Below are 12534 nucleotides of genomic sequence, written 5' to 3' on the forward strand. Positions count from 1 at the left end.
CCTCGTGTCCTATAGCTTGTTACTTGGGAGACAGACCCACCACCACCTCACTGCAGCCTCCTTTCAGGCAGTTGTAGAGATAAGGACCCCCTGGGCTTTCTCTTGTCCAGACTGAACAACCCCAGTTCACTCGGACACTCCTCATCAGGGTCCCAAAACATTTTCACAAGATTTTGTGGTTTTCAGGGTGCGAGGCAGCCAGCTGGAAGTATTTCATGTGATTAGTGCAGGTGCCTCCCGCCACACAAAGGTTTTTAAGTTATTACCCCTGGAGCACGATAACATCCACATGGATCAGGCACCGCCCCAGAACCTGTTCTTCACTGCTGGGGATGGCTTCCCTACCCACAAAAAGCAAAGAGCAAGTTCAGACTGAACAAAGAAGGTTTTTTAGTGAGTGAAAGCAATGAAGATTGTACGGCGAAGTTTTTATTGAAGTTGGTTTAAAACTGCTTCATGGCCATCGCATTGGGTCAGGCACTGGGGAAGGGGTGCAGGAGGCACAAGAAGGCTGCTATCTCCAGCCCTACAGGAGCAAATCCTCCTCCGTTAGCTTTCTCTTCAGCTCGCTGCCTCGCGGGCCCGCTAAGAAGACAGGCAGCTTCACCTCAGAGAAGCTGTTGCCATCACCAAGCCCTGACCCAGAGGCTGGCTCTGCTTCCACCATGGTGTCAGACCCAGAACCAGACTCCTCATCTGAGAGAGGGAATATGTCACCCAGCTCCTGGTATCGCTTCATCCTGAAATGCAGAGCAGCAGCAAGTTCATTCCAAATTAATTGTTTTGTTTATTATCTCTTAAATGTGCACACAGAAGCCTCACATTCCCATGGGTGAGACAACCTATGACACGACTGTTGAGACAGGAATACCGGACATTTTTGGATGCTAGAGTTAACAACAAACATTTGACAAATGAACTTACAGGGACGGGTCTGCCATGGGAGGAAGGATCCTGTTGGCTCCACCAGTGGCCATGTAAAACCAGGGCCCCTTCTCTTCAATGCAGTTAGCGGACCAGGCATCAGGTCGGCACCTCACTCTCTTGTACCTTGCCTTCTGCACTGGAGCACCTGATTGAATCAGCTGTGTGTTATTCACCAGGACCAAGATGTTATTCACCAGGACTATTAATTTTATGAGTACCTAATAAAGCTTAAAGGAGTGGAAGAAAGCAATTTGTGAGGCCCTGATTGCTCAACCACCAAAAAATAAATTAACCCTGAAGACATTTTAAATGGCTACTGACATCCTAAGTGACATCTTTGCTCTCAGAAATATCAGGTGCTTCTCACACATGGGCATGGGAAGTCCACAGGAATTAGGAATGAAAATCTGATGGGAAACCCCTCCCTCATGCCATCATCACAGCAGGGCTTATTCGCAGTTGGGGCATGGCATGGCATGGCATATCCGTGGGGGACCTGTGGGCTCAGCCACCTGCAGTTCTCCCAAAAGCTGGTGGAGATATCTCAGAGTCCCCTGGGGACAAGCCACCCCAGCAGTGAGCTGCCTCTTGCACCCTCCCTTTCTGTTTCTCTCCAGCAAGGGTGACAGACAACTCTGCTTTGGCTTTGAGTGACTCAGCTCAGCTCCCTTAAGTTGAATGGAATGAGTTTTGATAGGGAGGCTGGAAATTCAAGGTGTGCCAAGAGCTGCCTTGAGAGATGGTTCAGGTGTCTCCTAGATATGACTCAGTTATGTAAGCCTACGGTTGCAGCTCTGGTGCTCCCCAGGTACCTGACTGTGGCTGTCACTAAAAAGTGGTCTTCAAAAAATACCAAAAGGAGAAAATAACGATTGCATAGTAAAGATAAAGACAGCGGCATTTCATCCTTCTTCTCTGTCTTATGTAATTAATTTGTTTTGAAGCCTCCTGACACATTCTCCCCATGTTGGCACTTCAAACTATTTTTTTCTCCATTTCTTGGGAATATCTTTCTGTAATTACACTTTTCTATTGCCCTATATATTACTGAAATGTACTAGATGACTTTCAGCTACCTCCTACACTCTTCTGTAAGCGAAAAATGATCGCATGGGTATAATTTCCTGCTTCTTTTACAGCACATGCCTTTTTAATACTTATTTTCTTCTCATATTATTAAGAAGGTTTTTAATAACAACAGTGGCAACAAAATACGCAACTGCAGCTGAATAATTTGCAAATAAACAACATACAAAAACCAGGCCATAATCCCTCAACCTCTGAGTGGCAGATATTAATTAAAGCCTATCATTATCACAGCCTTGGTCTGGGGATAAAGGGTACTGTACATGCTGGAGAACACTTCTCTCTCACAAGAAATAAATCCCCAGGATGCGTATCACCATGAATCAACATTTCCTTTTAGTTGTATTAGGGCTGCGTGTTGCAATATTGTACTGAATAAACGTTTAATTTCCTCATACTTAGGACCAGTTTCCTGTCATCACAAGAAAGCAGACCATAGTAGTTATGACATGGGAACTGTTACATATTTTGTCTGCACCTACATAACTGAATAACAGTAGTAACTGGACCACTATGTTGTTTCAAAAAAAACACAAAAAACCCCCCAACAAATTGAAATACATGGATTGAAAATATACACACATACAGCAATGTATTTTATAAAGTCTTTTTCTCATAGGGAAAGGGGCACAGAAATGTGCCACTTGCAAAAAGTACCTTTTCTTACCATTTCCCCTCCAGAAAATGAAATGTTAGCAAAACAGGTTTTCTGAGTAGAAAGAAGAAGGTCAGTTTGAAAAATTCAGAGACTCCCTACTTGGCCTACACTGCATAGCCCAGAGAGAGGATTACCAAGAGAACAACCGCCCTGTTTTACCTTGTGCTGTGTATCCCACAAAGAGGATTAAACAAATAGCCAGGAAAATCCTCCCATTACATCTGATGAGGAGCTGCATTTTGGCTGGCACCCTCCAGTCGCCACCAGCCTTCACCACGGCTTCACAATTCAGAAATATGATGGGGCGAGGAGATCAACTTTTAGAAAAGGCTTCCAAAACCTCAAACCCAACCCAAAATCTGCGTCACCACTTCCTGATTGACGGGAGTGAGACAAGTACAGAAAAGCCCACAGCACTCTGGCCTCCTGGCCTTCATCATGCATGGGAAAAATCCCCACTGCCTTCGTCTCCAGTTTTGCCCAAGAGGAAAAGCAAACCTGGCACCAACCAGGCCAGTGGAAAGTGTGCACTGCCAGCAGCCTGTGGTCTAGGTGTGCATCCCACCCAGTGCCTGCCTGTTGCTCAGAGGGCTCCAGGGCATTTGCTGTTTCCTCTGGAGACAAGAAGCAGCAGCGCTTCATATCACCCCAATTTTCAGTCAGTTGTGTTTTTGCATTGGCACTGGCAGTGATTTTCCTTGCTTCAGGCCCATGTCAGTCCACCAGGAAGGTTAGGAACCAGCTGCTTGCAGCTGGTGCAAGTTTCACTGACTGGAAAATAATCTTCTTTCCAGAAAAGTAAACTATTTCTGGAATCTCATGGCTGGTTTGGGTTTTTTTTTAAACCAGAATCTTAGATATTCACAGCAGAAGTGAAAAATGTATTCATTTAGAGAATAAATGCTGGTAGAAATACATCAGCTCCTTTCTGAAAGGACACAGCAGATTTGCTCAACCAGATCATTCCTGTGTGGTGTAAGCACCCCAGGAAGCATGGCAGACTGTTTGGACAACATGTGGCTCCATAAGAGGCCTGTCTGGAAAGCTGTGAAAGCTCTTATATAGCTAGATACATGGAAACTGCCTTTCAGCTAGCTCATACCTTTTGCTTGTCTTTTAGTTGCAATTAAACCAGACTTAGTGCACTTCAGAATAAAATACAAACAACAAGGTGATTTAAGTGGTGGGGGTTTTTCTCAGTCATACCGTTAGCTGCTGGATTAACTTGTGCACCGACACGTGGGCCTAACGTGCTGCTGGCACCTTTGGTGATGCTGCAGCTGATAGTGTAAGTTGGCTGTGGTACATCTATTTTTACACTGTGGAAAGTCCACAGAGGCCCCCAGTGGGGATCTGAGCTGTGTGGTGACTCCCCGGGGCACAGCAGTCTACCAAAACCCCACGAGAGGTGGAGGAGATCCCTCCAGTGGCTCTGCTCCTCAGGTGAGATTACTACCAGATTCAAGCTGCATGAGATTCATTATAAACTTCTGCACATGGGGTATTTTCTGGCACAGGTAAAATAGAGGACTCAAAGCAAGCGAGGACAGAAGGACTCGTGCTGTGGTTATTCCTAGCAGCCAAATTTTTGCTTTGCATTTATTAACATCAACTCATTTTTCTTTCTTTTTTTTTTTTTTTTTTTTAAGGCGGGGCTGAGCACAAATAGGAAGCCAGTAAACGTGTGGGGGGGCGATCAGCCTCCACCTGCTGAAGGCTGCGGAAACCGTCCCTGCAATAACACCTCTCATTTTCTGCTGGTCACAGGCACATGCCAACCACTTCCACACCTCTCCAGCATGTGCGAACACCTCCCCATGTGGGAAAGCACCCTTCCACCAGCTGTTTCTGCCCTTCCCACCTTCCCAGAGCTTTTTCCACCCCAGCACTGGAAGCTTTATGGGATGTGGCCAGAGCAGTACCCACCAATGGACATGTTTGTTGGGGGCCACAGAACCTGCAGGAGTGGGGGTAGCTGCTGGGGGTAGGTGGGAGCTGCAAAAGCCCCATATCTGAAGGGGGATCTCGCAGAGCCAAGTTATCTGTCTCATACCATCAGCCGATGGAGGAACTTGTAGCACTGGCAGTTTTGCCACGCAGTTTTGTTATTTTTTTGTGTCAGCATCAAGCCTCAGGAAATGAGATTGCTTTACAATGGGTAACCATGGGAAGGCCAAAGCAAAATTTCCACTCTCTTGTCTCACGTACACCTGCATAATGGGGGCCCCAAGCCTGCAGGGAGTGTCAGCCTGTGTCCATCTTCTCTTGCCTTGCTGCACTCCACTGGTGCCAGCATGCTGCTGCACTTGGCAAGCAAAGAGCTTTTCACCTTCCTATGAATGTGAAAATGATACTGTAGACCTGGATCTGAAGCAGTCTGCGATGAGCAAGTCTTAAGAGTTAAGCATGCCCTTTGTGGAATGCCATGGGATACCCGAGGAATGCTGTGCAATTATTTATGTCTCTGTAGAACACTCAGGACATAAAATGCAAGTAATCAGCACAAATGAAACAATCTCACCTTGAGCTAGAGGCCACAAACTGCTGTAAGTTAACATACTTTTTTTAAACAGACAACAGCACTCAATCTATACTATATTGGAGCACTAACCTTGAAACATGCCTATTGCATGACTTTCACAGTTTAAGAGGTTGTTTTAAATCAAGTATTTTAAATCCACAGAGGAGAGGACAGTCACCATACCTAGGTCAGCTACCTCAAATCTACCTCCTGTAAACTGCAAGAAAGATTCATAGGGTAGTACCCCTCTCACATAGATCCTGTGTATATAGACTGGAGGATTAAATGCCCCAATAGAATGAGTCTATAAAAAGAAGAAAGTAAATGAGGAGCAGGTATTTGAGATCACAGCTCACTCCTGAAGCATTTCTTACAACTACTGCACTGAAGTGCTGTCATTATTTTCAATCACACGCAAAGCAGATTAAGAACTTTGCATTTTTCTAAGGTATTAATTTGGGGAGTGGAGGGCAGGCAGAGGGAGGAGGCAGCTTCAGCACCATGCACTCAGCCCCTTGACCAGACACCCAGACTCTTCCTTATGTGCCTGAAAAATCTGGGAGTAGCCCTTAAGTTATAATAAACTTCAAAATCTAAACCGCTCTTTAGTCATAATTCTTGAGGCTGTTTAATCTCACAGTAGGTTTCAGGAGTAACAACTAATTTAGTAACATCGCATCACTAAATGGGGACCACACTGCAAGAGTGCTGGTTAAGAGGACATCCACCTTGCTGTCAAGTACAGGGAATGTAGGGAAAAGAAAAAAATCCCAGTGGGCTCATTTCACTAATCCAAAAACACCCCAGGAGGGTGTTTCAGCCAATTCTTTGGAGGACACCAACCCCTGCTCTGCTTTAGCCCAGATAAACTCTGATGAAGCAGTTCGGTCCAGAGGAGCAGTCTGACACAGCCACTCTCTCTGCTGCTTTTCCTAGCAAGGCAGCACAGGTTTATTTTGCAGCCTGTATTTCCAACAAGCAGCCAGCCAGGTGATGGACTCCCATGAATGCATGGCACCCACAGTCCCGGCACTTATCAGCAAGGCATGCAGGCAAGGTGACATCTATCCAAAAGGGGGATCCTGGTAAGGAAGCTTCTCATTCATAACTGCTTGGAAATCAGGTAAACCCTAACTGCTGCAGGGTTACCCTGCTCCCAGGTTCAGATTTTTCCCCGGCCCAAACAGTAGGAGCTCTGTCCTGGCTCCAGTGGGGATCTAGGCTGACTCCTGCACCCCTTAAACACTCATCCCCAGCAGAGCAGCAAGGCCAGCAGCCCTGCCTGCAATGCTCAGCTCTTTATTTGCTCTGTGGGGAAGGTGGAAATATGCATTTCGTACAGGCCACTGCTCTGGGCAGCAGCCAGTACAGAAAAGGCTACATGTGTAATGAGCAGAGCTGGAAAAGGGGATAGAGAGGATGATGGCAACAGAAAAATAAAAGGTCAGACTGAGCAAAGGAGAAAGTGTCTGCTGGGTTGAACAAGAGAAACATTTTTTTTTCCCCATCTTGTCTTTTGGGATGGCAGAAGAGGTTTCTTCCTCAACACTCGCTGCTGAGGTGGGACAAGATCCCTTGGACCAGGACATTCAGCAGGCCCAGAGGACATTGATCCATCCCAGAAAGTACCCATCAGCTGCCCTGTTAAATGCCCCAAAAATCATCCTGACTCCCCTCAGAAGTGAGCTCCCTTCCAGGCAGGCAGCCGAAGCAGATTTAGGATGTTTTCTCTCAGAAGCTCATGTTCAACCAACCAACCTTTGAGGCCTGAAGGCAAAACTATACCCTCTCTTAAAATAACAAAGAGGCCACACAGGGAAGGAGGTTTGGATCAGCTGTGGGGGATTTGTAAATCCAGCCCCGAGTAAAGATGAATTATTAGCCTGAATCATGTCTGAGCTCAGTACCTGGCCCCTTGTTTGCCTGTGTGCCCAAGCATCATGGCACACGCAGCAGGGCAGTACATGGCATCCCTCAGCTTCTCGTGCTGCCGCCTCTTGAATCTGAGGGCAGTATCAGGACCTGGCCCATGAAGATAAGATTCAGATCTTGCAAGAAATCATTAACACTCATGTGCATCACATCAAAATCAGACGTTCACTGCCATCTAGATCACACAGAAGAGCAACTCCTTATTTTTTCCCATGATGATAGTCAGTAAGCACACAGGGAGAGATCTTTGCTGGAAAGCCACAGCTGCATCAAGATCGAATGCAGACACTGACGGGAAGCTGCCAACGAACTTTCCCCATCAGCAATCTCCCCTCTGGTAAAAAACATTACTCAAGAAACAGGCCTGTCATTCAGGAGGAAAAAGGCAGTTTTCCTTCATGCTGGGAGGTGAAATGCCTTCTGCTTCCCTGCGGTGAAGCCTGGTGCAGCAGGAGGTTTTGGCTGGCAAATTCAAGGCTACAGTTTAAAAGCAACAACTTGTAAAGATAAGATACAGGAGCTAAACTCCGGAGGCAATTTCAGTAGCCATCCTTCCTTCTTTAATACCTCTTCCCAGAGCAGCATCAGCCCCATGGTGGAAGCACCCAACCCTCGCTGGGAGCAGGACCTGCACAGCAGAGCGAGGGTGAAGGGAGTCCCCTCCACACAGCACCTCATTGGGAAAACACTGCTAAAACCACAAGGAATTAACTATGGAGAGAAGAATGGTGGGACAGAGATGTTTTAAAAGCAAAACCTGGTGCCCTGTTCCTACACTTTTTCTCCAGGCATGCCTTTTCATTGCAAACCAGTTGGCATTGTTGCATATGTAGCTGGTTTGAGCTCAGTTACCTGGGTATTAGACAGGTTTTTCCATAAGGTGGTTTCTCCAGCACAGGACAACCTTGCAGCTCATCAGCTTTTAGATGCTTTTTATCAGTCCTGGGCTCTTCCTCCATAGATCCATCCCAAGCAGCTCACCTTGCCTCCACTCCCTGCACAAGTGCAAACATATTTCTAAGCACAAGTACCACCGATGCCACAGAAGAACTTCACACTGTGTGTGGGGAGAAACGTTATCAGTAAATTCAGGAAAATGAAAAGGAACAGGAAGCATGGATGCTCCTGTGGAGGTCTTCCCATGAACCAGATCCACTCCTCCCATGCCATGTGTAAAGTGGAGCAGAGCTGGTGCTCAGGCCCCAGCTAATTAACCCTTTACCTGCAGTCATAGTTTTGTGATCTTCACGGAGTAATGGGGAATGAGGTGAAAATTTGTTTAGAGTAAAAGAAACTTCCTGTCAACCAAAGGAGCTGGCCACTTTCTGGATTCATCTCAACTAACCTTTCCAGCAAAGAATGCAGGTGTGAGGCCAGGACAGGCCAACCAGGGAGGTAGGACTCACAAGACCTGCAGTACCTTGTGTCTTTATGATATAGAGAACAAAGTGGCTTTTCACAAGCTCTATGTAACACCAGCAGCTTGGTGCCCTAAGAAAAAAGCACAGGGAGAAGTTAAAAAGGATTTGAGATTTGTCAAAAGTTCCAGATGTGGACAGCAGGGTGAACAGCAATGTGTGACACTCATCAGCTCTAGGTGTCCACACACAAACCATGGGTAGATATTTGGGTGTTTGGAGTGAACTTTGGTGGCAGGAGATTATGTTGTTCTTTATTGCTTGCAGACCACGTGCTGGCAATTGGATCCAGCATCGCATTTCTGTCTCTTTGTCCAGACTAGACATCACTTTTAGGGTGACACTACCTTGTTATTTAAAAGGTCCTGGCTTTCTGGTGGAAGGAGGCTCTGGGCCCATCTGATTGCACCCTCTCACGGGCTGCTATGAAACTTCTCTGGTGTTTGCTGAACCCACGGACTATCCAGAGATGGGCTCCAGAAGAGCAAGAGGAATTTCATGGCCAAAACTCTGAATAACTTGAGACCCTGCCTGGGAACCACTTGATCTTGCTCCAGGACACTTGGGGTACAGGAAATCATCTTGTTAATTCATTTTTTATTTCTTTCCCCACACACATTTCACCCACAGATCTCAGAGTAGCTATCTGACGCAAGCACTTGTGCTCCTCTTGCAGTATTCAGTGACTAACACCAGCTCACTCCATCACATGCCATTGTGATCTTTCACTTAATCACTCCTCCCATTCCTCTTAATTTCAGCAGAAAATTGCATTAAAACCTTCAAACGCTGAAATCCTTGCATCCTTGTCTGATGCCAACTAGTAAGTCTCTTTCATGGTGACAATGAGCATATAAAAAGACTTTCTTTTGTGTGTACCAGATACAAAAACCTCCACCACTAAACATTTAAAACATTGCTAAATACACCTGAATTAATGAAGTATTTGGTGTTAAGGCACCACATCATTCATTACTTCTCCCAAAACAAACACTCAATACCACGGACATTTTCTCTTTGAAGAGAAGTCATGTGTTTGCAAAGTGTGCTGTGTTCAGTATCCCAACAGCCCAACAGTCTCGCTGGCACACTGTCCAGATCTTCAGCTGTAAAGACACCATTGTACAATGGTTTTGGAAAAAAAGGCAGCCAGGCAAATAGTGCTTATCAGGAAACCACTGACTGTTCGACACCTACCCATGACAAGGAGGAGCTAGAAACCACCAGCCAAACTGCAAAACTAAAAAGTAATCCCACTTTGGACAGAGTTCTGGGAAGTAGTTAAAAACAATTTTCAAGCCAAATTTAAAATCTGCAGTAGTCATCTATGGTGAGCTCTAAAGTAGCCAAAGATGTTGCAACTGAAGAGGAAAAGTTGACAAACGCTTCTCACCACAACTTTATGCCCTTGATCTTAACATAACAGTCCTTAGATTCTAACTTCAAGTCCGTGGCAGGGTTGACCTCATGCGCTGCCAGTCTAGCTATGTCCTCCTTCATGGGACTAATTCTGGGCATCGTATAATGAAAAGTTCCACAGAAACTGTGTAGGTAACTCCAACTATCTCAGTCTTAAAAGAAACACAAGAAAAGCTCATCTTTGGACTCTCAGTGCCGAGCGAAAACTGAACGAAACAGATGTGCAAACCAAGCTCAATCTTGATTCTCAGTGTCTAATGATGTCTAGTTTAATCAGGCTTCTGCAATATTTCTGAATGTGGAAGTGCAGCAGCAATCACACCCAGTGTGAGCACTGCACTGATACCTTGATACATCTCTCTTTTGCACGTACAGAAGGGAAGCATTTGCCTCACATGAGCCTGTGCTGGGACAGGACCAAAACTCCCAGCCAAGGAGCTTTCAGGCAGGTGAACAGGGGGAACCAACCAGGGACATTTTGCTTTTGCCACATTGAGGCAGCAACCGCCACTAGCTGCTCCCCTTGCAACATGGGGGACCTGCTTTCCTGCTGTAAAGGGGAAGTGAGGGCTCACTTCTGCCCACTTCCCCTGGTATTTCAGCTGGCTTAGAGGGGAGAACACAGCTGTCACCTCCTGCTGCTCTCCTCTGGTCTGGTGCTCTCCAGAGAAAAAAAGAAAGAGCCTCCTTTGATGGGCTTCAGGGAGAGACAAAGAACAAGGCACCGCTGTCTTTGTCTCCTGAAATATTTAAGCACAGCACAATCTTGTAATCGTCCCATTTTGTAACAGATACCATGTTTCTAGTTGGCATGAGAATTAAAAGCATTCAAATTAATAAAAACTGTGTTTTTAATCAAACCTAATTACTTCTTGTGAGCATTATGCACTATGTGAAGAAGTACACAGAGTATAGCCTCCAAGTTCAGATCTCACACTCAATACAAATTCTGCACAAATACTGGCTTCTCGTAAACCTCACTGCTTTATTCTGGGTAAAGAGAAAAAACCAGTAGAACAGAAAGGAGATTTCAGTTGTAAGATTTTTTTTGCCATACAAAAAGGAACAGAAACGCAGGTTAAATGGATTTCACAGGAACCTAATCTTTAATTAATTTTTGAAAGAAATGTCTGACCTCACACATACTTCACAGTTAAAACTCAGCATTCCTGAAGGGAGCTTTGCTGCCTAATCCAACAAGCTCCCCACCTCCTTTTTTTTTGAAAAGGATCCCAATAAATACACAACCTTATGTAAGATCATTCTCTCAAATCACTGACCAGGAACTAGACAAAAGGTATCCTTAAAAAGACATGCCTTAAAAGAGCCTCAATGTGACCTGTTGTGCTGGTCATGTGGCACAATATATAATAAAATGTGGTGGCAGTTTTGAACGTTCAGTATAGAAGATGAAGAACTGGCATCATTAGTTTCTGTAACTCTGTATGCATTTATATGAAATATATTTACGTTTACTACACGGTTTTTAAGAGCAACAAGGCTGAAGCTTTGAAGACAGAGGCTCTGTCTGAAGACAGAACCGCAGCACCAACCACACAGCTGTGTTGAAAAAGCTCCAATCTCTCTTATTTCCAGACCTTCTTAATTATGGACCTGCTGATCCCTCACTAGGATTTTGGTGAATTCAGCATGTTCCTCTGCACACAACTGCTGGATAAATCACTCAGCTTTGCCTACACTGCAGATAACTTAATGCTCGTGTCAGACCAGCACTTGAAGATGTGACAGGAAAAATTACAAAATTAGTTTGTATGCTAGGATAACCCACAATCTATTGATACAAGTAAACTTAATCTGAAGAGCCAATCCTTGCTCTAAAAAATTTGCTCAAAGGCCCTCACGGGTGGAATACTAAAATACAGAAGAAAATCCCAAAATGAAAAAAAAAAACCCAAAGAAAAAACAAGTATCTATTGCTGTCTTCTACTCCAGTATGAACCTTAATGTTAATAGAAAAAAACACAACTTTCAAACTATGAGTTCATGGTAAGAGTGCACACTAGCTTTAACTGAAATCATAGGTAAAAATAACATGCAATACAGCCCACTGAGAACTGTTTCACTGAGAAACCATGGGCTGCCCTACCTTCAGGCCATGGGGAGAACTGAATTAAAGATCAGACAGCAGAAAAGAAACTCCTGAGGGCTGACCTGACAATTATTCAGTAAAACGGAAACAAGACACACACATATGCACGCACTCCCTCCCTTATTCTATATGCATGCAGGTGGCTGGTCTGAGTTTTGCTGCCTCTCGGTTCCAGGACACATTTGTTGACTTATTTGTTTGTGGTTAGAAGTCTTCTGCAGAGAATTCTGCAAGCTAGGGATTTTTGCTACACGTTTAACATGTACATGCTTTCTTGCTTGCATATGCTTCCCCCTCACATCCTCCAAACAAACGTCATTTTTTCCCCCTTGTTTTCTTTCAGTTTTCAGAGGAGTCCAGTTGTTTTGACTATTCTCCTTCAATGCCCTCTAGTGCTGTAAATATCTTCTCATGGTAAGACAGGTGCACATGGGTGGGACACTAGTGTGCATCTCATCCCCCC

The 12534-nt window shown here is 45.1% G+C and overlaps 1 protein-coding gene across 1 annotated transcript; it reads right to left on the reverse strand.

The window, feature by feature from the left end:
• Positions 1-413: 413 nt before the first annotated feature.
• On the reverse strand, positions 414-3003 carry SRGN (serglycin). The gene is made up of 3 exons (XM_061447733.1): positions 2831-3003; positions 925-1072; positions 414-740 (listed from the first exon to the last, which is right to left on the reverse strand). The coding sequence occupies exons 1-3, from the start codon at positions 2907-2909 to the stop codon at positions 527-529; spliced, it is 441 nt and encodes a 146-aa protein (XP_061303717.1). The 5' UTR covers positions 2910-3003; the 3' UTR covers positions 414-526.
• Positions 3004-12534: the final 9531 nt, after the last annotated feature.

Source organism: Pezoporus flaviventris, unplaced genomic scaffold (genome assembly GCF_033815535.1).
Source record: "Pezoporus flaviventris isolate CSIRO_AGI_PZ_B2104156 unplaced genomic scaffold, CSIRO_AGI_Pfla_v1 ptg000001l, whole genome shotgun sequence".
NCBI classification, from domain to species: Eukaryota; Metazoa; Chordata; class Aves; order Psittaciformes; family Psittacidae; genus Pezoporus; species Pezoporus flaviventris.

Bases quoted from the DNA above. Each gene is read 5' to 3' on its own strand.
- SRGN (XM_061447733.1), bottom strand. From the start codon at position 2,909: ATGCAGCTCCTCATCAGATGTAATGGGAGGATTTTCCTGGCTATTTGT. The intron at 1,073-2,830 runs GTAAAACAGGGC...TGATTCAATCAG, and splicing joins TGTGGGATACACAGCACAAG to GTGCTCCAGTGCAGAAGGCA. The intron at 741-924 runs GTAAGTTCATTT...TCTGCATTTCAG, and splicing joins CCCATGGCAGACCCGTCCCT to GATGAAGCGATACCAGGAGC.